The sequence below is a fragment of the Abramis brama genome (genome assembly GCF_963993115.1).
Source record: "Abramis brama genome assembly, chromosome: 14".
Taxonomy (NCBI): Eukaryota; Metazoa; Chordata; class Actinopteri; order Cypriniformes; family Leuciscidae; genus Abramis; species Abramis brama.
In genome coordinates, this window is record NC_139976.1 from 9,205,461 (window position 1) to 9,231,892 (window position 26,432).

The 26,432-nt window shown below is 38.2% G+C and overlaps 2 protein-coding genes across 26 annotated transcripts in view; one reads left to right on the plus strand and one right to left on the minus strand.

Annotated features, from left to right (window-relative positions):
• Positions 1–3,665, plus strand: part of camk2g1 (calcium/calmodulin-dependent protein kinase (CaM kinase) II gamma 1) — a 74,500-nt gene extending 70,835 nt beyond the window's left edge. For all 24 annotated transcript variants that reach the window (XM_084134777.1, XM_084134798.1, XM_084134783.1 and 21 more), the window contains 4 exons: positions 1,412–1,487; positions 1,792–1,886; positions 1,997–2,243; positions 3,184–3,665. In XM_084134777.1, coding sequence (XP_083990903.1) covers positions 1,412–1,487; positions 1,792–1,886; positions 1,997–2,229 — 404 coding nt within the window. In that variant the 3' untranslated portion in view covers positions 2,230–2,243; positions 3,184–3,665. The remainder of the gene's footprint in view (positions 1–1,411; positions 1,488–1,791; positions 1,887–1,996; positions 2,244–3,183) is intronic.
• Positions 3,666–8,700: 5,035 nt separating this feature from the next.
• ndst2b (N-deacetylase/N-sulfotransferase (heparan glucosaminyl) 2b) overlaps positions 8,701–26,432 on the minus strand; it is a 75,377-nt gene continuing 57,645 nt past the window's right edge. For both annotated transcript variants that reach the window (XM_084134775.1, XM_084134776.1), the window contains exons 2-14: positions 24,544–25,959; positions 22,154–22,241; positions 21,907–22,061; positions 21,589–21,774; positions 20,295–20,423; positions 20,011–20,193; positions 17,832–17,928; positions 17,425–17,548; positions 16,788–16,962; positions 15,318–15,488; positions 13,197–13,306; positions 10,111–10,213; positions 8,701–9,054 (exon numbers count right to left, since the gene is read on the minus strand). In XM_084134775.1, the coding sequence (XP_083990901.1) occupies positions 8,929–9,054; positions 10,111–10,213; positions 13,197–13,306; positions 15,318–15,488; positions 16,788–16,962; positions 17,425–17,548; positions 17,832–17,928; positions 20,011–20,193; positions 20,295–20,423; positions 21,589–21,774; positions 21,907–22,061; positions 22,154–22,241; positions 24,544–25,578 (2,682 nt within the window). In that variant the 5' untranslated portion in view covers positions 25,579–25,959 and the 3' untranslated portion in view covers positions 8,701–8,928. The remainder of the gene's footprint in view (positions 9,055–10,110; positions 10,214–13,196; positions 13,307–15,317; positions 15,489–16,787; positions 16,963–17,424; positions 17,549–17,831; positions 17,929–20,010; positions 20,194–20,294; positions 20,424–21,588; positions 21,775–21,906; positions 22,062–22,153; positions 22,242–24,543; positions 25,960–26,432) is intronic.

Here is a 26,432-nt window from a genome sequence, read left to right on the forward strand (position 1 = left end):
TGTATTGTGTTAGGTTGTGACTGATTTTTAGCGGGTAGATTTTTAGTAGTTTAACGAATAAAGTGTTAATCCAAATGCATATTTACACACTATAAAGGCCTATTTAAGCATTTAAATTGATTACATGCATTTGTACTGTTCCCATCACAGTGAGAAAATGTGCACATTTTTATTCTCTTTTTTTTTTCTCTGTGGAAAAAAAGATGAGTTCACGGCTTGTCAGAATTATCGTAATTACGAGATTTCAACTTTTCGACTCTGAAACAGTATTTACAATCATTGACTAATGCCTTAATAATGCAAGATTAATTTGAAAATATCAAATATCAAAATATCAATAGAGTTTACTGTTTCTAGAAAAGAGTTGGATAATCATGTCTAATGTCCTACTAAATAACTTTAAATGTTATTATATTTTTGTCTATTAATTACTCCGATATTACTTTGACATTAATAGTGTTGCCATAGAAATGTATAAATGCAGGAAGCTGAAAACCTCTGAGTAGAACTTCCAGTTTGTCATCAAGTATTTACAGTAACTGCGACATGGCGTGAACGCACCAAAACTCGCCGACCAATAAGATACAAGCTTTTCAGATCAAGGTGAAGCTGGTTTCTGAGTATTTTCAACACATTTTATTTTTATTTAGGCATATGTTTTTTTTCACAGACTGATAAATTTGAGTTACGATTTGTTTGTTTGTAGTTTTATGTCACTTTTACTCTTGGTGTCAGCAGGCCTTAAAGAGATAGTTCACCCAAAAATAAAAATTGTCATTAATTCCTCACCCTCATGTCGTTCCAAACCCGTAAGACTTTTGTTCATCTTCGGAACACAAATGAAGATCTTTTTGATGAAATCTGAGAGCTTTCTGTCCCTCCATTGGCAGCTATGCAACTACCACTTTGACGCTTCAAAAAGTTCATTAAGAGATCTTAAAACTAATCCATATGAATTGAGCTGTTTAGTCCACATTTTCTGAAGAGACTCAGTCTCTTTATATGATGAACAGATTGAATGTAGGCTTTTATTCACATATAAACATTGATCAGCAAACATAAGACAGAAGCTCAACCGAACCTGTCTGATGCGCGAGAACAAACCTCTTGCTGAAGCTCAAACGTGCTGCTCTTTATGAACTTTTTGAAGCATCAAAAGATCTTCATTTGAGTTCCAAAGATGAACGAAAGTCTTACGGGTTTGGAACGACATGAGAGCGAGTAATTAATGAAAGAATTTTCTTTTTTGGGTGGACAATCTCTTTAATATGAAACTTTCGCAGGTATCTGCAGTGTGAGCAGTGCAGGTTGTACTTATTAACTTTCCGTTGTTGTTTTTTTTTTCTTTTTTCATCATTTAATTTCCTCTCCCTCCATCATCCCTCATCTTTCACCCGTTCTGTTCGAGTAGCTCGTAAGCAGGAGATTATAAAGATCACGGAGCAGTTGATCGAAGCTGTCAACAATGGAGACTTTGAAGCATACACGTAAGTACAGCCCACCTGCACATGACTGCAACACAGGGATCTTTTGTAACAAAGATACTTGGAAAATTGTAAGTCATTGTATAAATTTAAGGCTTTAAGTTGCATTTTATATTAAAAATGTACAAACAGGCCTATAAAATATTGGTCTGAAAGAACTGAATTCCCAGGCTGATCAGTAGTTTGTGAACAGATGCTCCTGTTATTTTGAGAGAATATTGTATCTAGCCACGAAATGCTGGTAATATCCAGTTGTATCCGGGCTCCAATTAAATTGCTTCACTGTAAACATTCGTATGTACCACAGAAGAATCTGTGACCCTGGTCTGACCTCTTTTGAGCCTGAAGCTTTGGGGAACCTGGTCGAGGGGATGGACTTCCACAAGTTTTACTTTGAGCACTGTGAGTCATGTCTAACTATGAGTATAGTTGCTTTTCCTTAAATAATCATTCATTCAAGTCACAACTATTGACCATAACTGAGATAAAATCAATGTGTTTGGCTTTTACAGTGTTGAGTAAGAACAACAAGCCCGTGCACACCACTATTCTCAATCCTCACGTTCATCTCATCGGGGAGGACGCTGCCTGCATTGCGTATATCCGGCTGACGCAGTACATCGACAGCCAGGGCCGCCCGCGTAGCTGCCAATCGGAGGAGACGCGCGTGTGGCACCGCCGTGAAAGCAAGTGGCTTAACGTCCACTTCCACTGCTCAGGGGCACCAGCCGCCCCCTTACAGTGAACTGCACAGGACAGGTAAAAACACCCCATTCGCACTCCGCCATTTTTCTCCGTCATTTAACGTATGTAATTAAGCCTGGATTAAAAAAAGAAGCAATAAAATAAAAAGGTAATCTCACCATTGTGATTTTATTTCTCATGATTGCTTCAACTTTATTTGTCTTATTTGTAGTGTTTGGGAAAGTTTCTTTTAAAAGTAATGTTACAATATTGCATTACTCCCTAAGAAGTAACTGTTACTTTTTATGGAAAGTAATGCTTATGTTACTTTTGCATAAAAATAAAAAAAAAATCCTCTAAAGGTGCGGTATATTTATATTTCTGCAAATTTTCGTGGAAAAAATTAAGTAATTTCAATAGAAATCCACATGAACGGGAATTTCACGATTGCAAATGATTTTTATCGTGAAGATTTTGCAACGGGTTCCGGTTGGCCATGTGTAATTTCCGCAGAAGGCTGCTTGGTTTGAAAGTGCTTCGTACATCGCTGCACTATTAACAATAGACAGTTTTTGTCATTTCGCCCCCGGAATTTAACTAATGTGAAAAACGTGCCTGATTAAAGTGATGGTTCACCCAAACAAATTTTTTTTGTTCATAATTTACTCACCCTTATGTTGTTCCAAACCTGTATGAGTTTTTCTTCTGTTGAACACAAAAGAAGATATTTTAAAGAATGTTGTTAACCAGACAATTGACAGCAACCATTGACTTCCATAGTAGGAAAACAAAACTATGGAAGTCAGTGGGTGCCGTCAAATTTCTGGTTACCAACATTCCTTTAAAATATCATCTTTTGTGTTCAATGGAAGAAAGAAACTGGGAACAACTTGAGGGTGTTGAAATGAAAAAAAAAAATCCTACATTTTTAGGAAAGCTATCCCTTGAAGGAAGCAAAATATGCATAAGACTGATGATGCACATTTCCATTCACAGAAAGCTTTATTTCTTTCAGTTTACCTGGATTCTCGAGATAATGGGAATGTTTCTTCTTTGTGGCTGGACGGGCATGTGAAGGCCAGCTGGATGACAGCTCTTAAAGTTACAGACACACCAGTGAGGAACTCTGACGACATCCAGTTCAACTGTCAACACCACCTATCCTGTCCAATCTTTGACCAACGGGAGCTGGCCGCGGCCGTGGCCCCGCCCAAGGGACGGTGCATGTATCTGACGCCCACATGGGGGTGCTGTTTTGTCCTTTTCCCACAGAACCATCTTTTTTTTTTTTTTGCCCGTTAAAGATGTTCAGAAGGTGTTGTAAGTACTGATCTATGAATTCATAAATATACTGTACATTGTAAAAATCGCTAGCTGAACCAGAAGCTACAATCAAGTTTGAAAAAGCATTTATGTAAGTAAACCAGGATGAGAGTTGGCAGGGTGGGGGGCTGAACTTAAAAAAAAAAAAAAAAAAAAAAAAAAAAAATCACAAAATGGATTAGCGCCCAAAAGCTTCTAAAGTTTACAGGTTTGTCATCACAATCATTCTTGTATACTTTGCAGATTTTTGGAAACAAAATTATATGAAAAATTAAGGGAACGTGTTGTCTAATCCGAGAGCAGAAGTTCTTCATATCAAAAAAGAACCAAAGTGTAGTTTTTAGTCTTTTTAAGGAGTGTTTCTGTTCGGTGTTGGCTTTTTATGTAACTTGGGTCTGAGATAAAGTTTGTGCGGCCCAGGTTTTAGTAATCTCTTGTGTTAATGTGGAACTCTTTCTTTTATTTGATTTTTTTTTTTTTTTTTTTTTTTTTTTTTCTTGGACTGACGTAACACAAGTATTTTATGTTCAGTTTGAATTTTTAAGACTGTTTTATTTTTTAAGCTAATCTAAATAAACATGTAAAGATATACAGAGATATTTAAAGGAGGTATGAACTCTCACCATCCAGGTTTAGGGAAAGATGTCGTTCCTGATCGCTCGGTATGTTTGTGTGGGGGTGTGTGCGATTGGAAATAAATTGAATCCTCCATTTAGATTTAATATGAAGAAAGCCCAAGTGAACAGCACACAACTAAACGCCGACCAGTAGATTTGCCCTTCCTGTTTTGCTAGTCATATTAGCGCCATAGACAAACCACTGCCTTTATACACACAGGCAGGATGTACTGTGATAGTCAGACATGAACCTCATTCCCATTTTCCAAACTCGTCAGGTTTGAGCTCAAAGGAGGACTAGTCATTTTTACAAACTGCATCATGATGAAAATAGCTTTAGTATTCGACTCGCCATCCCTTCTTCCACCACTCAGCTGCACTGTAGACGTACTCAGTTGTTTTAGTAATGTTGGACGTGTCTAACTCACCCTGTCCTCAGTGTTGTCGTGGCCGTGGTTCATGGGGGTGTACGTGCTCTGTAAATACATGCCATTCAGTTCATCCCATCACAAGGAGCGGGTCAGGAAAAAACGAAACCCAACGCGTCCAGTTGCCAGAGTTACGTTGTTTAAAATCACAGTTTTAATGTTTGTACAATTGAAATTCACATCAGTTTGTTAGATTTCACCACAAATTATATTACGCAGGCTTTATGGCACTGACTATTTAAACTCAGTTTTAGTGTTACTGTTACTTAACTTAGAAGTGAGGGTTTGGTTTTTCGCAAGTGATTAATCTGTTGAGTCTGTAGTTGCACGGATGCTTTTCATCACTGCTACGGTTTTGTCTTTAGATAGATTTTAGTATAGTTTCGTTTGACGCAATATATTACGTGTGGGAAAAAAAAAACAACAACCAAAACTACGAGTTCACCCCGTCTCCTTGAAACACATCAGTCTTTTGTAACGGTCTGTAAATACATGTAGTGTTCGCACACCTCATTGTGTGCTGGGCTTTGTGACATATCAGGACTATACCTCCGCACGTGTGTGTGTGCGTGTGTGCGTGTGCGCGTTTATCACCTTAATGACAATGTCTTTTAAGTACGTAGTGATGCTGTTAGATTATATGTGATGCTGTTTTCACGTCCGTTTTGTGTCTCGCGCTTATTTCTTGCATTTTTTTATTGCTATTTTTTGTCCTTTTTCCTTTTATTTGTCCTATGGGGAACTGCTGCCTTGCCTGGCCAAACTAGATCTACGCTTTTTATCCTTTTCATTTTTATTTAAACCCATCCAAAAGTTCCTTTTACTGTACATGGTCGACATCTTCAGCTCCATGAAAATGAAAGGGATTGAGATGGGGAGTAACTAGCTGATAGATTTAGCGAAATAAATACCCAACCCCTGAAAGCTCGGTCTGAATCCTGGGCCAGACGGCAGATGTATGAGTCTTCTGGCCCACCCGTCCAATGACAGGAGAAATCAAACACGCAGTTTAAATAAACCAGAGAATATGCATGTGTACTTTTCTTGGTAAATCTTTTTTTTTTTTTTTTTTTTTTTTTTTTTCACTGTCTGTGTTTACTTAATAAAAAAGGAGAAAAGATTCTCATAGTATTTGCATCTCGACATGAAAATCACTCCATTGGGAATTATAAGTGATGTACCATATTAAAAATGAAAAAACAAAAAAATGTAGAAAATAGTGAAAAATATATAAAACAAAAGCCTCTGCTTGGTATGCTCCCCTCATTCTAAGTAAATCTATTGCATTGTAATGGTATACTATTGGGCTTCGTATATACTCGGAGTTTAAACATGGATGCTGGATTTTTGCATGATCATACATTTAATAAAACCATGAAATGACAACTATCAAGTGTTTGTCTGAATGTTAGTAGGTCTTTATCATAGCTTTGTTATTATTGAAACTTGATCTGGAAAGTATTTAATAAAAAGAGCATTTCTGCAGCTGATTCTGTGCTTTTTTTTCGTGCAATGTAAAAATCCACATGAAATTTACAACATCTACTGTATTTGCCTTGATATGTGTCTCTGGTCTTATTTTGAAAGATTCATTCATGCACATTATTACAATGAAGAATGTGTCTAACTTTTCAGGCCTCACGGAACATAAAGGTGCATTTAGTAGTTTGGTGCTTATTTAAAAAAAAAAAAAATACAGATTAAGAAATAAATAGGTTTTGTGAACTGTCGTCTGAATGATTTACACTGAAGACATAATGACTTCTGTTTTAATTATGTAGCCTATGTTGTGGGTCACCCCCTCCAAAAGTGATGTCCAGCTTAGAAAAATTGACCCTTCATTCAAATTTTATTAAAGATTTTTTTTTAAAGCATATTGCATAGTTGTGCATTATTTTGGCCACGGTGTCCATACAAAGAAATTACAAAAGAGAGAACCAACACAATATTAATAACAGTTTATGATGTTGTCAATGTATGAATTTTCCCTTGTTTTCTATGGGGGTTTTTGCAGTAAAATGAAACCTGTTGCTGTAAGTTTACCTTTTTGCCAAATAATTCTGCCAGATAAATACCTTAATGAGTGTTTTGTTCTTCCCTCATATTTAAAATAATTCCACATATTTTTGATGGTTTTAATCGAACTTGTAGGGTCATTAAAAACAATTATCCCCCTCCGAACACCACTTTTGGCCAACTGTCTATTCATTTAGCAGTGGAGAAAACGGGAAAATAACACAATGTAGGCTACGGCTGAAAAAATATGGACAAAAGAAGTGTAAAAATCGAGCATAAAGAACGGAGTAGCCTACACAAGGTGGAAAGATTTGATGACGGAGAAAATCTTGAGTGAGTGCTGATTCTCAAGTTGCTTTTTTGTTGGACTCATTTTGTTGGAGAGGTGAGATGAGAGGGTCATTGGAAGGAAGCGTTTGTTTCCTGTCAAATGTTCAGTTTATTTTTTTTAAGGAATGAGTGCATATCCTTGAGTCCACAATCTTCCTTTGCACACATTCCAATTCACACACATACACAAAGTTATCAGAAAAGGAATCGGGACTGAGTTCGACCAGTTTCATTATGGAATGCAAGACGAAAATGATTTCAGAGATGAAGGCATTTTTTTTCTTTTGATGTAAATTAATCACTTAATTCTAACTGTCCGTAATGTAATCAACACCACACATTTTGTCATTATAATCAGTTAATACAAAGTAAAAGTTCGTATACATTTTTATTTTATTTTTTTAATGGTATTATCGTGCCGTGACCACGTGGACGAAACCTTGTGACGTAACCGTGTGCACTTACTAGATCGACATTCTAGTCACCATAAAATAAAAATGGACTATTCTTATTTTTTATGGAATATTGCAGCATTATGATTTATCCGTGCATATTTTTTATTCATGTGCCCTTATAATCTTTAATCAAAATAACCTCCCCTGCCTCAGCGTCATCTCTTCTCTGATCATCTCTTCTCGCAGCCTTATTGAGAAGCACCCACTGAATGCACCTTTAATCCAGGAGTGTTATGCTGGTTAATGAATGAAAAGCAATTATTTCGTTTTGAAAGAAGCATTTGAATCTCAAGTTGCCCATTCCTAGTTAAATATTCTGGTTGTTGATTTCATGAGGCAACAGTACGTGCTTCATGAACCAACAACCGTACCATACATGTCCATGTTTAATATACTGTGAATTAAACCTTATAGTTTTTGTACGTGTCCAGCTGTAAAGATATGCTAGGAAAAGTAATACTTCAGTAAGCAGCATTTCCTGCTTCTATAGAGTGGGTCTGCAGTCAGATGCATAGGCACTTTAGGCTTCACACCATTTATTTTCCTTCCTCTACCCTCCAGCACGCAGTGTGCTGTCTGTGGCGGTTCCCAGCGGACCTGAGCAAGTCTTATTTAAGGGCTTTGCTTCCTACAGTCGAGCAGCTGGGCCCCCAATCTCTCAAATGGAGGGCGAGTCTCTTGTTTCTGGGCGGTGATTAATCAAACTCTCTCTATTCTTCTTCTCATCTGATAAAGCAGACTGCAGGAAAAGAGATAAGATACTCACCTCTCATCTCCAGTTCACCTTATTTTACTCTTTAAAGAAGAGGAAACCGAGATGCCCGTCTCCATTCTGTGCCTTTATTTCCCAATATGTGTGTATTTAACCTGAATACCAGACATGGGATCACATTACTGTGAATTCATTTTTTATGTACCCAACTGTTGCTACACATACACAAAATTCACATTCACTCATTGGCAAAAGTCTGCAGCATACCGTACTTCTCTTCTTAGCTCCTTGGGCTGCACAATGTTTGTTGACCTCAAACAGAAATCACTTAACAGTAACTGTTTTTTTTTGTTGTTGTTTTTTTTAAAGGCAGCAAGATGGCTGAAATTTATGATGCACATTTAAATACTTCTCTGCTTGGCAGAGTTAAAGACTTTTGAGAATAACATTTAAATAATCCTCTCATAGTTCCTCCCTTTCATGGGTATTTCCACAAAATGTTCCCAATCTTCAAGAGGTTCTGTGCAATTCCCTCTCTTCCTATAAGACAATGTTTGCATTTCAAAACAGCAAGTTCACAACGGATTTTAAACCACTCTAGAAGTATTTTTAAAACTGTCCAATCAGGTCACTCCCATTTCCATATCTGTGAATCCATAAAGGTCTACTACAAGTTCCCATAACGAGGTTGAGGGCAACTCTGACTCTGAGGGCTTCATTCAGACTGACAGCGTGATCGGGCCGTCTCCTCGGTCAGAGCCTGTGCGGAGTAAGGAGGGCGAGAGGGGTCAGTCCTCTTTTGGCTCCTGCCGCACACGGGCCCTGAGTTCTCCTATGTGGAGCAGGGTTCTGCCGTGGTTCTCCTCATGAAGGCTCTTATCAGCTCCAGCTGGCGTTGTGCAGTTCGTCTCTGAGCCAAACGGGCAGAGGCTGACCCAGACGTTTAAACATCCTGAGTAACTCCACGTTCTGCTCGCGGTAATACTCTGACAGAAACGCCCTTGACTGGAGTGATGGGAAGAAAACAAAATGAGAGTTACACACAAATATATAATTATGGAAGCTCATTTCCATCACTTAAGAAATAAAATCATGCTTTGGTAAAACATAATTATGACATAAAAAGTCAAAATCATGAGATAAAATCATAATTGTGACATGAGTCATTTGAAATACTCTAAGTCAAAATTACAGTAAGAAAAAAATGCCAACATAATGACAGCATCATAATCTCAATTTTGACTGTCATAATTTGGCTTTTTATGTCAATTTTGACAATTCATAATTGACATCTCATAATTGTGACAGTCATAATTTTGTCTTTTTTGTTATGATTTATTGTCTTATAATTGACTTATAATTTATAAATCATAATTGTGACAAGTGTCAATTGACATACAGTACTGTAAGTCAATTATGAGATAATAAATCATAACAAAAAAGACAAAATAGAATTATAATTTACTAATTATGAGATAAAGTAAAAAGAATTATGAGACACCAAGTCTATGACTGAAAATTATGAGATAAAAAGACAATTATGGCATAAAAAGTAAAAAAGATGAGATACTAAGTCAATTATGACAGTCAAAATTGACAAAAGGTTGAAATTATGGCATACTAATTCATAATTATGAGATAAAAGGTTGAAATTGACAAAGTCATGACATAAAATATAAAAATTGACAAAAAGTCAAACTTGATATAAAATCTTAAATATGGCATGAAAATTTGATGTGCCATTTAATAAATTAAAAAAACTTTGGTAAATCATAATTATGAGATCATAGTTGACATTAGTCATCATTATAGCATGAAAATTTAAACTTTATTTTATCTCTGCTCTATTCTCACTTGATTTCTAACTGACTTTCTACACCCTCAAAGTCGATCTTATAAATTCTGTTCAATCAGCTTTCTCAACTGTGCTGCTGAATCATAGAGAGGAAAACAGGACTAAATAAACTTCACTGGCTATAATTGAAATGCAATGTCTATTTTTGTTCAGTTAGAGTATCTTATCTCCATATCTGGAGCTCTAGCATGAGAAGTGAGCTGTACCTCCAGGCTCATGTCAGGATATTTCCTTCCTTTGCTCTTTCCCAGACAGCGAGTGCGTCCTGCCTCCAGTTTCTGACACCAGAAACCTTTACTCTCGTCAAACCTTTCAACAGAGAGCAGAGAGAGGGTTACTTTTCCCTTAGTAAGACTTTTGAAAATAAACATTACTGTACATACATTCCTAGATTTCAGCAATAAATAAAAATGTATAACTGTTATTAATATAATGTAAAAACCTTAATACATGACAAAAGGTTAAAATAATTAAAAAGGGCTCTGGGATAATTATATTAGTTCTGAGAAAAACTCTACCATCATTTGTTAGAGTTTGCCACTTGGTGGGACTTTTTGTTTTACATAATAAAATATTAAGGACATACATTTTAAAGGTACACTATGTAACTTTTTTTTTGTTCAAAATGAATCAATGAGTCAATACATCATCAATCCTTCAATCTTCTAAAACGTGTTTTTGTCTTGATTCACTATGGTAATGATACCATCACTAATGGTGATGGTAAGTGTTTATGTTTTAGATCTGTTGGGATGGTTTTCACAGGAAATTGCATACATGCGTCACTCGTGCGAGTCTCGTCATATCCATAAATAGAGAAAAGTTGCTCCGTCTACTTTAACATTTGTATGGTGTGTGAGTGGCATAGGTTAGTTTTCACAACGAGTGAGAAAGGTTGACACGGAGCAGCTAAATCTCCAATTATCTGAGGAATCACCCATAACATCTTGTAACATCTTCAGCTAGTCAGATTGAGATCCTTTCCATCAAAACTGGATACATCTATAAGCCTAGTAGCGAATGTTTTATGTAAGGGATAATGTATAGCGAGGCGGTTGTTATAGCGAATACAACCCCGACAGGCTGATCAGGATTGAATCAGCCTGAAGGGGTTGTATTCGCTATAACAACGGCCTCGCTCTACATTATCCCGCTTATTACATGGCTACCTACCAAATAAATCAATAATTTGACACAAAATATTGATTTAAAAAGGAGTTTATTGATTTAAAAACGATTGTATTGCTTCCGCTAAAGAAAATAGTCCGTTCCGTCTCTACGGTTAAAATCCTGCATGTCCATGGCAACGCTCTGTTTTGCATGGCAACGGTGTGTTATACTTAGCAGCGGTCTGTTATGTAAGGGTTAATGCCCTCCGCTGCGCGTCGGACGGTTCACGCCTCGCCGTCGTCCATTAATACCTGACAATGGACACCTCGAAGGGCATTAACCCGCTTATACCATGGTCACTTGCCAAATAACACATTTTTAAAACATTAGTTCATATTTTAATTAGTTTTACAATCGAAATCTAAAGTTTTTACAAACAATAACTTGGTTTCCCTGGTTACGCCTGACGGTTTATTTAGCAACCGGATATATTTATAGTCCGCTCAGCTCATAGAACCAAAGAGTATAGAAGTAACAAGAGGCGAAACTCCGTTGCAGTTTTGACAACAGCCACTAGGTGGCGCTTCGGTAGCGCGGCCGCCATTTTGGACTGAACCAACGGCTTTACCGTTAGCACAACTACTGTACAGCATTAACATTATGTCTGGAAATAATTGGAAACAAAGAAAACAGTGTTCTGCCATCAACTGCAACAACTACCAGTGTACAAACAATCAACTAGCATTTCATAGATTCCCCAAAGATCCAGAGAGGTAAAGTAGAAAAGGTTTTTATTAACTTTAAAGTGATCTAACGTCAACGATAACAGGTGCTGTAACGTTAATGTAAGCTATCCCATAACCGCAGTAACAGTTTGCTAATGTTATGTATTTGGTCGAAATTGTCAAGACTCGAAATGGGCTTTTTAAATCGCATACTTTCAGAGATATGAACCTAACCTGGCAAATGACCGCTTTATTAATTCATTGTTATCACTAAATTAACCCTTTAACTAGTGTCACCTTTTTTTCGCATAAACATGAAAATCACTATCCAAACTTAAATGGTTGTAATTCAAGAATGCTTTGGAATTTAGACCTATGGTTGGTCTTGTTTTAATTTGTCAGATTATTGTTGAAGTGAAATAAATTATGAAAGTGAAACAGAAAAAAGTTATGCAAGTTTGAGTTTATTAAAATGTACAAATTTAAAATATAATTATTTATATTTTATATAAATATATATATTACAAAATATATTTTACTCTAGAACTGCAAGAAAATGAAAGCAAAAAATCTGAACAAATTGTGTTCCACATTTTAGGTTGATATGTTGATATTTCGCTTCCTCACCCTTTCTGCCGTGTGCTCTAACGTTACACGGTTTGGAGCTGCGCGCTCTTGCTCGCTCGCTTTAGATTCCGGGTGATTTTAGCTAATTTGCGGGCATCAGGGAGCCGCTATCAATATGCGGGAGACTCCCGGATCTTCCGGGAGACATGGGATATGTCTGCTCTAGAGATATTAAAAACTAGAAACTACTTTTTAGTTAATTTAACCGCTTTTGAATTTGAACCGGTATCGTTCAATTCTATGACAGCTGTGTTGCGTTCAGTCCAAGATGGCGGAGCTGCAGCTCTGCGCATGGGTGAGTTTGTTGCAATGGAACGTTCTATTGAGTTTCGCCTCTTGGTACTTCTATACTCTTTGATAGAACCCTTCAGTTTACTGCCTGTTGCTATGGTTACTCACAGCTGATGTAGCCAGCGCATTTATTTATTAATTTCGAACGGTAAACAGTCAGTTTCACCAGAACTCCTTTACTAGGTGTCCTCTATCACTTTTTAATGGACACCCTGCAGCCAATCAGAATCGAGTATTCACCCAGACCATGGTATATCAAGAAATAACAGACCGCATTGTACATTAGAATTCAACCAAGCCATGTAATAAAAGCAATATAACAACCATATTCACCAGCACAGCCACTCACAACCAAAACAATGTTCTTCCTCAAAAAGCATGCAGTTTGTTTTTTATCCACTAAATGGCCAAAAGTTACATAGTGTACCTTTAATTAAAATGTGACAAATTAGCATCCAGGACTGGAACTACTGTATCAGTTTTGTAATAAATGTAGTTTTATTAAGCGTGAGAAGGTGTGTAATAAGGAGAGGTCGTACGCCAGAGCCTGTGTGTAGTTGTAGTACGGTGTGACTCCCAGGAACTTCTGAATCCCATCCATCATCTGAGCAGGACTGGAGCGCAGCTGCACACCATCCACGATCAACAGCTGTTCACAGGATGAAACACACATCACACACACTGAGGCAGCTCAACACACCTGCTCACTGAAGACTCAAATGTGTGTGCATGCATTCATTATGTGTGAATATTCTAGGTTATTTCTCAACATAAATAAAGGTGTTGATACCGCTGACAACTCCAGTTTTCATTCATGTTTATAATTTAACAGTTTACAGTAATACACTTATAAATGAACAGTGATTCTCAACCAGGGGGTCTCAAGATGACTTAAAATAAGACAAAATTGAAAAAGATTTTTTTATTAGCAATTTTATCTGTTTTATGAATACAGTTTGGGGTCAGTAAGATTTTTTTTTTTTTTTTTTTTTGAAGAAATTAATTCTTTCATTCATTGATCAAGTTTCTATTTTTTTCCCATCTGAACAAAAACATTTACCAAAACATTCTGGAAAAAAAAATTATTGAAAATTTAGCTTTGCCACCACATGAATAAATTATATTTAAAAGTTTATTAAAACAGAAAACAGTTATTTTTAAGTCTAATAATATTTAACAATATTAATTGTATTTTCTAACAAATAAATGCAGCCCTGGTGAGCATAAGATACTTCTTTCAAAAACAAAAAATCTTACCAACTCCAAACCTTTGAATGTAATGTAACATATTTTTCTAGTTATGCCAAGCTTAAAAATATCTTATCGATAGAAACTGTGTAGAAAAATATTTAGAAATATTTCACATTTTTCATTAAATAAGATTTTATTCATTAATTTATTTAAAGGGATAGTCCACCCAAAAATGAAAATTCTGTCAGTAATTACTCACCCTCATGTTGTTCCAACCATGCAAGTCTTTCGTTCATCTTCGGATCACAAATTAAGATATTTTTGATGAAATCTGACAGCTTTCTCACTCCTCCATAGGCTTTCAGAGGGACCCAAACTCGCCGGCCCAGAATAGTTATTAAAAACATTGTTAAAATAGTCCAAGTGACTACAGTGGCTCTACATTAAGTTTATCATGCGACGACAATACTTTTTGTGCGGAAAAACAACAAAAATAACGACTTTATCCAACTATTAGTGTTCTTCAATGTGGGCCTCTGACGAGAGTTCACGGGAGCGCCAGGACGCATGCGCGAGAACTGAGATTACGGCGTTCTTCTTCTACTCCTACTTGTTACTGGCTGCTCACTCGTATTACCGCCATCTACTGTACAAGATGACGCCCCGACATTGCCGGAAGCGCAAAACGGTCTGTTTATAAGCAGAGGAAGACGCGCGCTGTATGTAAACTATTGAATTCGACACTTATTGTGATTTACGTCTCGATGAACATGATGTCGGGATGTCATCTTGTACAGTAGATGGCGGTAATAATACTCCGAAGGAGTGAGCAGCCAGTAACAAGTAGGAGTAGAAGAAGAAGAACGCCGTAATCTCAGTTCTCGCGCATGCGTCCTGGCGCTCCCGTGAACTCTCGTCAGAGGCCCACATTGAAGAACACTAATAGTTGGATAAAGTCGTTATTTTTGTTGTTTTTCCGCACAAAAAGTATCGTCATCGCATGATAAACATAATGTAGAGCCACTGTAGCCACTTGGACTATTTTAACAATGTTTTTAATAACTATTCTGGGCCGGCGAGTTTGGGTCCCTCTGAAAGCCTATGGAGGAGTGAGAAAGCTGTCAGATTTCATCAAAATTATCTTATTTTTGGGTGAACTAACCCTTTAAGTCCGCTAAAAGACATGCATGTAAACACAGGTGAGCTTTTAGTGGTGCTGTGCAGTGACGCACAGTATCTAGCTGAACCAGTGTTGTGTGTTTTAGCTGCTATTATATTATCTGTTTACACATGTTTTGAACACAATTGACATCCAGAACTGAAAAGGAGGATAGTTACATCATAGCATGACATAACTGCTGACTAAGATGAAAAGAGTTCTTATAAGTGGTAAATCTTTTGTGTTCACACCTGGCTAGGTTAATAGTGGCTTAACTAGAAGTCAGCTGTTGGCGTGCGTGTACACACACCTGACTGGGCTGGTAGTGATGTACCCAGCGCTCCAGATGACTGCTGTAAGCTCCAGGCTGAAGACAGCGCCGGTGTAGAGACAGCAGAGCTGCGGGAGAGGACGGCCCAGCGGAGATCACCTCGTGAAACGTGTAGTTTAGCGCCACAGGATCCTGATGAGCCCTCTGATGCTAGAGAGAGAGAGTGACAGCAGAGACATTAAACAGTTGTAGTTTTCTTCTGATGTGTCACTGGAGGAGGTCGTCTATGATATCTGGAAAACGCTCTCCATTAAGGCGCTGATATACTCTAGGCGAAGTGCTTTTTCGTTATTCGCTTAGTGATGAAAGAAAGTATGAAATACGTGACCAGTGGTGTACGTTATTAATTAGTGAACATCATGACTTCACCCATTCTGATCATATCAACATGTCACGTTTGTCGCAGCTTTACAGTATTAAACATTAAAATGTAAAAAATAACCTTATGGTTAGAGAGTCTGACTTGTAACCTGAAAGATGGAAGGAATGTGAATGAACAGTGCTCATTTCTACCCTCAATACCCACGACTTGAGCAAGGCAACCCCTGTGTGTCCATGGTTTGCAAAGTGTGTTCACTACTCTCTGCTCCTAATGTGTGTGCACTAACTTGGTTGGGTTAAATGCAGAGGCCAAATTCCGAGTATGGGTTACCATACTTGGCCTTCACTTCATGTTATTACTCGCAGACGCCTGACCTTGGCGGACCGAACAGAAGAAATGAACCGGAGAAGATTTCCACACCAAAGGCGGCGGAGACTCAGAGCCACACCTACCTATTACGTATTGCCACGGACCAATGGTAGTACGAGGATGTTTACCAGCTTAAACAAACTTTTCTGGAAAGTTTGCTTTGCAAGCTATTTCGAACTCCCGAAACGAACTTCAAGCAAACATTATTTCAGCGTGATTTGTCCAAAATGTCGTCACACCAGTTTGTTCAATTTCAACAATATATATTGTATATAGGGGCCTTTATCATTTTCATTTGTCTCACTGGCTGTTGCATGTGATTTGGAATCCGCCATCTTTTCTTATGGGCATTAAGTTCTGTTGCAAGGTGTGTTTTTTTAACCAATCATCTGAGCCTTAAATGTCATGTGACTAATGACTCTAGAGCAGGGTTTGAGTCGGTTGTTTGATTAGGGTTGGAGATGAACTGTGCAGGACAGTCGATTAGCAGGAACAGGGTTGGGCACCCCTGCTCTAGAGACACAAGAAATGAATGGCTGCTTCCGAAAGCTTAGGCGTCTGACTCGTTGTGCGTTTGCACATGAAGGTAGCTCACAAAACTGATTTTGTGGACAGAAGTTTTTCCATTTCCAATGGAAATAAATGCCAATTTTACATCAGACGGTGTAGTTATGACATCTACCAGCAGGGGCTAACCGAGTCATGCTAATTAACTAGCTAAACCTTGATCCTTTGGTTTCTTGAGTACACAAACGCACCTGATACCAGGAATACGCTCGGTCAGCAGGGTTGATGAGTATAGAGATGATTTTGGCTCTTGGTAACAGGGCGGCTGCTCTCTTCGGGGCAGTTTCAGTGTCAAAATAGTTTGCGCTCTTCTCAAACAGGAAGTCTGTGCTCACATTCGAGGGTACGGGGAAAAAATCCATATACCTGAGACAAGACAGAGGGACAGAATTAGCCTGCAGAATGAAGCAAGTGGCAAATCCTATACCAATAAAATATTAAGAGGGGAATTATGTTGTTTATTTTAATGCATTGTCTGTGGTTTGTTTTAAACATGTTCCTATGCAGGTGTTCTGAGTGCTTGCTGAGACATTCCTAGGTGGTCCAAATCGAAAAAGTTTACAGAACTTTTTTGACTCGTTTTTTTTTTTTTTTTTTTTTGTCAACCCTGCAAAACCACATGTCTGATGACTTTGAGAAAAGTAATAGCATGTTTTCTCAACCAGTGACATCATTTTAATACTTTTCCCAAAATATGAGCATTAATAACAATAGTCATGCTTTCTAAGGCACAATATACTCAATAAATGTAGGACACATTTAATCCACAAATGAGTTCTTGCAAATGAAACAAAGAGCATTAGGCATGGATGGAGTTTCCATGGTTACCAGTCAATGCCTCGCTGGTAGTTTGGTCCGCTGAAGAACTGCACCTCCTCAAAGGTGACCGTGCTGGGGAAGCTGCTGGTAATGGCAGGATGAAGGGCAAGAAATGAGTGCAGTGCGGTAGTTCCTGCGGAAAGATCATGACACCAGAATACAGTGTCAAGCTGTTTTAGTCATATATTAATCACATTTCTTGGAAACATTCTGTGTTCTGTGACTTGTATGCCAAATATGTTCTACATCATAAAGCCTGGCTAATCGCTGAATTGTATTTTAGTTTCTTATGGTTTAAAAGACTGACAAACAACAGGGGTTCATGCTTCTGTTACTGCAAACAACCTCACATATTTGTTCAAAACAGAATTCATTTCTAACCAAAAAAAAAAAAAGATTTAGATGTTTTGTGTTACCGGTCTTCTGAGGGCCAACCACTAGAAACTTGGGAAGTCTGTCACAGGTCTTCTCTTTGGACCAGATGTCTTTGTGTCTCTTGTCATGACATGGGTTCTGTTTATCAGGGGGAGTATTTGTAAGTATAATGTGAGCATAAATTAACATGAGACTAATACAAATCACTTGTAACAAGTACTGTTAGTTTTCCTGTTCATTATGTAAACAGAATTTTAATTCAAGGGTCTTTAACAGAGGATCCACAGGTACTGCAGGAAGTCTCTCAATGAATGTTTCTTTAGCTATATATACAGTGAGGAAAATAAGTATTTGAACACCCTGCTATTTTGCAAGTTCTCCCACTTAGGAATCATGGAGGGGTCTGAAATTGTCATCGTAGGTGCATGTCCACTGTGAGAGACATAATCTAAAAAAAAAAATCCAGAAATCACAATGTATGATTTTTTAACTATTTATTTGTATGATACAGCTGCAAATAAGTATTTGAACACCTGAGAAAATCAATGTTAATATTTGGTACAGTAGCCTTTGTTTGCAATTACAGAGGTCAAACGTTTCCTGTAGTTTTTCACCAGGTTTGCACACACTGCAGGAGGGATTTTGGCCCACTCCTCCACACAGATCTTCTCTAGATCAGTCAGGTTTCTGGGCTGTCGCTGAGAAACACGGAGTTTGAGCTCCCTCCAAAGATTCTCTATTGGGTTTAGGTCTGGAGACTGGCTAGGCCACGCCAGAACCTTGATATGCTTCTTACAGAGCCACTCCTTGGTTATCCTGGCTGTGTGCTTCGGGTCATTGTCATGTTGGAAGACCCAGCCTCGACCCATCTTCAATGCTCTAACTGAGGGAAGGAGGTTGTTCCCCAAAATCTCGTAATACATGGCCCCGGTCATCCTCTCCTTAATACAGTGCAGTCGCCCTGTCCCATGTGCAGAAAAACACCCCCAAAGCATGATGCTACCACCCCCATGCTTCACAGTAGGGATGGTGTTCTTGGGATGGTACTCATCATTCTTCTTCCTCCAAACACGTTTAGTGGAATTATGACCAAAAAGTTCTATTTTGGTCTCATCTGACCACATGACTTTCTCCCATGACTCCTCTGGATCATCCAAATGGTCATTGGCAAACTTAAGACGGGCCTTGACATGTGCTGGTTTAAGCAGGGGAACCTTCCGTGCCATGCATGATTTCAAACCATGACGTCTTAGTGTATTACCAACAGTAACCTTGGAAACGGTGGTCCCAGCTCTTTTCAGGTCATTGACCAGCTCCTCCCGTGTAGTTCTGGGCTGATTTCTCACCTTTCTTAGGATCATTGAGACCCCACGAGGTGAGATCTTGCATGGAGCCCCAGTCCGAGGGAGACTGACAGTCATGTTTAGCTTCTTTCCATTTTCTAATGATTGCTCCAACGCTGAGTGGACCTTTTTTCACCAAGCTGCTTGGCAATTTCCCCGTAGCCCTTTCCAGCCTTGTGGAGGTGTACAATTTTGTCTCTAGTGTCTTTGGACAGCTCTTTGGTCTTGGCCATGTTAGTAGTTGGATTCTTACTGATTGTATGGGGTGGACAGGTGTCTTTATGCAGCTAACGACCTCAAACAGGTGCATCTAATTTAGGATAATAAATGGAGTGGAGGTGGACATTTTAAAGGCAGACTAACAGGTCTTTGAGGGTCAGAATTCTAGCTGATAGACAAGTGTTCAAATACTTATTTGCAGCTGTATCATACAAATAAATAGTCAAAAAATCATATATTGTGATTTCTGGATTTTTTTTTTTAGATTATGTCTCTCACAGTAGACATGAACCTACGATGACAATTTCAGACCCCTCCATGATTTCTAAGTGGGAGAACTTGCAAAATAGCAGGGTGTTCAAATACTTATTTTCCTCACTGTATATTTATATATATATATATATATATATATATATATATATATATATATATATATATATATATATATATATATATATATATATATATTTATTTATTTATTTATTTATATATATATATATATATATATATATATATATATATATATATATATATTGTTCACTTTACTATTGATTTTGGGGTGAAATATGATGTCTTTGGCACAACTGGCAGCCGAATCGTGACATTCATCCAATAATAAGAGATTCAGTAATAACCATGAAAATGTAATTACACAAACCTGCCACAAGGGGTCTCTCTCATCAGGGAAAATCTGGAAGTATTTGTGAGCGAGTCTGACAGGAGGCAGAGTCTGCAGGCGCAGGTGAGTCCAGCACTGCACAAACCTCACCAACGACTCAAAGGTGTACAGGCCCAGCCGGTCGTTGCCGTAGTTTGACAGGTGAGTCATGAATATACTAACCTACCCATGGGAGAGGACGGGAACAAGTGGGTCAAAAAACAAACGTTTGTCATATTGCATAATTATTTGGGTTAGAGTGTCTTTGTGGGTGTGACACTAACCGGATTGAGCAGCACTGTAAGAAACAGCTCTCCGCCACGGATGCTTTTGTCCAGCTCCTGAGGGCCTCCTGGATAGTCTTTATAGAAGATGGTGTGTGTGAAAAGCCCACATGTCTGCCGAGGGAGAACCTGATACACAAAACCACACACAACTTATTAAAGTCAAATAACAGAAATGAGAGCAATCTTGGGAAATTATTTCTTATATTATAAATACTTTTGTAAAATTACAATAAGGCTTGATTTAGTTAATGCATTAGGTATCGGGTACTAAAAATGAACAATTTTAACAGCATTATTAATCTAGGTTAATGTTCATTTAAAAATAGAATATTGTTCATTGTTACCTTATGCAAACAACTTGAAACTAAAAATGTATTTTAAAAATGAAAAAGTGCAAAAGGCACTACCGGCCAAAAGTTATTAATGTAAAATATTTGTGGAAATCATAATACCCTAATACTTTTATACAGCAAGGATGCATTGAATTGATCAGAAGTGATAGTAAAGACATTTATAATGTTACAAAATATTTATATTTCAATAAATGCTGTTGAAGCAAAAACAGTTTTCAACATTGATAATAAGAAAAACCATTATTAATAATTGAGAACCAAATTAGCATATTACAATGATTTCTAAAGGATGAGGTGACATTGAAAACTGGAAATTCAGTTGGACATCACAAAAATAAATTATATTTTTAAAATATATTAAAATAAAAAAACAGTTAATTTAAATTGTAATAATTTTTCACAATACTACTATTTTTACTGTATTAATACAGCCTTGGTGAGCACAAGACTTCTTTAAAAAAAATTGAACTTTTATTTCGAACTTTAGTGTATAGAAATTTGCATTAATCTTGATTAATATATGCTGTAAAAGTATTGGTGTTAGTTGATACCTACTGCATTAACTCATTTTGATAAACTGAACCTTAATGCGTTACCACTATTTTTTTAAAAAGGTTTTCCACTGCAGGGAAAGATACCAAACCCATTTTCTCTGAGTTAAGGTGTGCCACCATACCCAAAAGGCAAAACTATTTCATAGTTTATGATTGACACATTAATACCTGCCATTGTTGGTAGTGTTAGCTGTTAGGCAGCTATCATGAGACTGTTGAAGTCATACACACTCAGATGGACGTCTTTGGCATCAAGTTAAAATAAATGCATCACTGCATTCTGTTGCATTCAGTCTAGCTGTCTTGCTAGATGCAACCAAGCATCTTATGCAAACGCCCCCTGAGAAACATGTTTGATTGAGTCAGGTGAACTTGGGTTCCTACCTGAATGCCGTTGTGTATGAATCCCCTACGGTAGCGGGCAGGCCTGAGATGAGGATACTCCTCTGTGCTGGTCACCTTGATGCCCCATACACTCTTCCAGGCATCATAAAGCTGACTGTGCACAGGGTAAACTCCTGAGTGATGGGGGGCTACAGCGTAACCCATGTCTGTGGGGATCCCATGCTCCTAAAAGAGACCAGACAACCTGGGATTACTTTGTTTGTAGTTATGCAAAATCAAACAAAATCTTGTGCAATATATGCAATATACACCAGAATTCAACAACATTATTTAGCATGTATCAAGGCAGATTCTGACCTGTGCAAACTGTCTATTAAGTCTCATCTGTTCTGCGAGCACGCTGACGTTGTGGAAGAGATGAGGCTGCATGTGGCTCCACATGTGCGGGAACCACCAGAACTCCTGCCGGTGTCGGAGCAGCGTGTCGTCGCCCTCATCTTCCTCATCAGTTCCTGAAGAGCAAGACCAGAAAGAGACAAAGACTACATGTGTGGAGGTGGAGATAGATTTGACCTGTTTAACTCATGTAATAACTTTATCATACCTGTATGAAAAAACTTGCCAGAGAATCCCAGGTTGAAGGTGAAATTAGGTACCAGAGAACGAAGTTTATTCTGTGTGTGAAGCAGTGCCTAGTGAGATGATGAAGAATAAGAAAAAAAACTAATTTCAACTGGTTCAATATACATAGTTTTATAGTATATATTTGACACATGAAGCAGCTATCGTGGGTTAAGATTTTTATTTTGGGTATATGAAGCTACTGTAGGTTACAACTAATGGTGGGTGGTATGAATGTATCACAATATGAGTCACAGTGATGCTATCTTACAAAACAGTTATTTTTGCTGTATAAAAAAAAAAAAAAAAATGACAGTAAATACCCTAGTGTAAATACCAATTTTGGATAATCCAGTCAGTAAAAAAAAAATAAAAAAAATATTTGTAACAAAAAATACTTTATTTTTAAGATTTAATATTATATTGACAAAAAAAGTTTCTGACTGGATGAGTCAAACAACCATAAACAGCTAAACTTTCAAAATTCAGGTTCTTCCTCATCCTGACAGTTTGGGACACAATTTATTCTCTATCTTCGCATTACTTAAGTTTTTTTTTTTAACACAAAAGAAGATATTTTAGAGAATGTTGGTAACCAGTCAATGGTTGCTGTCAATTGCCTGGTTAACAACATTCTTTAAAATATCTTCTTTTGTGTTCAGCGGAGAAAGAAACGATCCTAGGCAGTCCTATAATCAAGTATTTGGAGAAGAGGTGGATAAAAGAGGGCAGGTCTTGCAGAAACAAGACAAGGCAATGAAGGTAAAGGGTGAGAAGAAATAATACAAATAGAACAAAAGATGAAAAATGAAAAAGTGCGCTCTTACTGGGGGGAAAAAGAAAGGGTAAGAGAAAAATGAGAGAGAAATGTGAAACTGAAAACCTCAGGCATGACATTGCTTTTGGTGTGCTGGGCCACACAGAAACCCCTATGAGAACTTATCTGCTCAAATTAAAAAGTGAGCCAGTCTAATTAGCCCCATGCTAGCCTTCAGCAAGAGCCTTCTTTCACTCTGAGGAGATGAGAGAGAGAGGGGGGAGAGAGAAAGACAGATGAAGAAAAAGAATAGCATGCTCCAATGCATTACAAACAAGCTCTCCCTCTTGCACAATAATCAAGGCTCTCTACAAACAACGGCAGAGAGAATACATCTCCCTGATCCGTATTAACCGTGCTAATTCATTAGCTTCATTTCAGTCATGGAGGAGCTCTGGGAGTGTGATGGCAGTCAGAGAGAAGCTCTGAGAGTAAAGAGCTTGGATTATTCAACAAAAGATACCTTTGATGGAAGACAAACTGGGTCAGGACTGATTGATGTCTGATTCTCTATCAAACCCTTTCACAAACAGACAATTTCATATCAACAAACTAGTTTTTTTCTTTTTTTCTCCTAGTGGTGGTTGCCAAGGTTTTCCTATATGGTTCCTTTGCTAGGGTGTTCTGGGCAGTTGCACACTGACCCAAGTCAAAACAGCCCACCCCCAAGTCTCTATGATATTCCGGTCACTAGATATGGCTGAACTCTTTGCCTCAATTCAAGTCATTTGTTTTTGATCGTTTCCGTCCACCAGAAAAAAAAAAAAAAAAAATCATAATCTTAAATCCTGCCGGATCCAAAAACAAGCAAAAAAGACGATCTGCACAAACTAGAAGGAGCGGATAGAAGTTGCTAACACACAAGCAATCTATAATGTGATCATTAAATATCCAACAGCATATAGATCATAATTGCCTAAAGTTACTAAGAAAAATGACAAACCCATGAAGAGGTAAATATACGACTGTCCAAGCTGGTACTGATGATCTACCCAATCTATGTTTTTATCATCATTCTGAATACGATAAAGACAAAGTCTTTGGCAAAAATGTGATTTTCTCAGATTTTTGTTTTTCTTTTTCTTTTCTTTTTTTCCACATTCAAGTATTGATTAAAAAACACACAAATGAAGCTAAAAAAAATTTATTTTATTTTTTAAAGCAGAGGCTTCTTTATATATATTGGCTGTATACATATTCATACAAAAACATTCTGGGGACCATGAATCAATGGTTGTACATTTGAAAATGAAAATTAAGACTGTCATGAATATTAGTATTGTAATCTTTCTGATGTAATTGATAGTCATATTGATATGTAATCAGAAAATGATTGGCCAAATTGCGTAGAACAGTAAACCTGGAGCATTTTGCAAATAGTAAATTTTATCAGAAAAAATATATATATAGCGAATCGATTTCCCCCCTCAAATCATGCAGCCCTACCGCTAAGTATGAGCAATAGTAACAATGATGCTAGTTTTAGCAAGCACATTAGGTCTTATAAAATGAATAACACTTGGCAAGTATATCCAATACATTTTTAAGGCTCTTACCTCAACATCTGCCACTTTCATGCGCGTCCCCTCCTTCCCAACAAAGATGTCATCCACGTCCACCAGCAAAAATCTGTCCAATGAGAGGCTGAGCCTCCTGCCAGTTAAATACCCCACAGCATCCACAAACAACAGCTTGTGCAGCCAAAAAGTCAAGCTTCCACCAAAGAACACCCTCTGAATCCCATCGTGAAGACCTAGGTCCTGCACAACCGTAGCTAGCAGCGCTCTCTGTTGGTGTGAGTTTGTTGGGAGCTGATTGGGTTCTGCTGGTCTGGGGCTAGCTAACAGCACAGGCTCATAGGTGCTGTGGTTGGACAGGAAGGTGGTCCAGTTGTCTGCAGGTAGAGGGCCAGGTTCCAGCTCATTGGGTTTAGTGATGTAGAGTAGAGGTGCAGCAGGGTTGACTCTGTAATCCCAAAGTGGCAGGTTTGAACGCAAGAACAAAGGGAAGCCTCTGAGCTGAGCGCTGGATGGTGAGTTTTCATTTGCCCGGTAGAAGCCAATGATTCCCACTCCATAGTCTTGGCAGTATTTATCCAATAACTGGCGGTTCCAAGAGTCCAAGTTGACGTACTTGAGCAGATTCTCAAAGACAACGAGTGTGTATCGGCCACGACCTCGCCAAGCCAGAGGAGGCATGTCCCCTTTCCCCGGTGCAATTTCAGTGCGGTAATGAAAGCGGCTTGACTCTAAAATGGCAACAATCTCTTGTCCGAGTTGGGAATAGATGCTTTCCACGAAGAGTAACACCACAGGCTCTGTCCGAGAGGTGTCTGCTGTCCTCGGGGAGTGTCGCCGCTGGCTGATCTGCGATGGCAGGAACAGTGGAGCCCTTTGTCCACCACCAACTACTGATGTAGCTACACAGTCTCCCAGTGGTAGTGGAAGAGGGGCCTCCTTGATCTTGGGTCCAGCAGTGACGTGATAAGCCAGGTAGGCCATGGAGAGTAGACAGAAGAGAATGAGTGCAAGGATCAGGCGGTGGAGACCTTGGTGCCTGACTACTCGTGCCAGCTTCCTCACTCCAGCCATAGCTGTCTTGGCCAAGTGGGTGGCAGGGACAGAGAGAGGGTGGTGCCTCACTCTGGTAGGGAGGTAGAACAAAAACAGGGCAGGGATTAAACAGCAATGAATTTGCCCTGCCAGGAAGCAGCCATTGAATCTAGGTCACCATGGCCCCCATAGCCTGCGACAGAGTCGCCGCTCCGGTGTCTCTGTTTTTGTATCGTACTCCTCCCGTCCATATAATGACCCTACGCGTAAGCAGCTGAAGGCATCATGTGAAAAAAACAGCTCAACTGTTTGTTCTTTAGAGTGTTGTTGCTTTGGCTTGAAACCCTCTGCCACTTCATGCATCTGCTTGAAAAAACCAGGTGTGAGAGAACCGTCATCTAGCAGAACCACATGTTCATCCTAAAAGAGAAATGAGAATGGGGGAAAAACAAAAAATGAAAAGTTTGAAAGGATTAGAACTAAATCTGTTTACTAACAACTGTTCCAATCTGGAGAAGTTGAAGCTAGTTGCCTAAAGTCATTCTGTAGATTTTGTGTAGTCAGAGTTGAAAAATATTGCATAGAATGCAGTATGATGTTTAGACTTGAAGTCATGTAGTGCATCCCAGCATTTAAAGATAAATGTATCCAAAAATGAAAATTCTGTCAATTCTGTCACTCATATTGTTCTGAAAGCACCTGTATTACTTTTGTCCTTTTTGGGGGGATGGAAACAAAGGGAGAAATATACTGTTTGCTCTTTTCAATGCAATTACAATGAATGATGAGTGAAGTTTTACAGCTTTATAAAGGAAACAAAAGTATCATTATGCTCCAGTATCCATTCATTGCAATTATATGGAAAAGAGTGATCAATACATTATTCATACAGC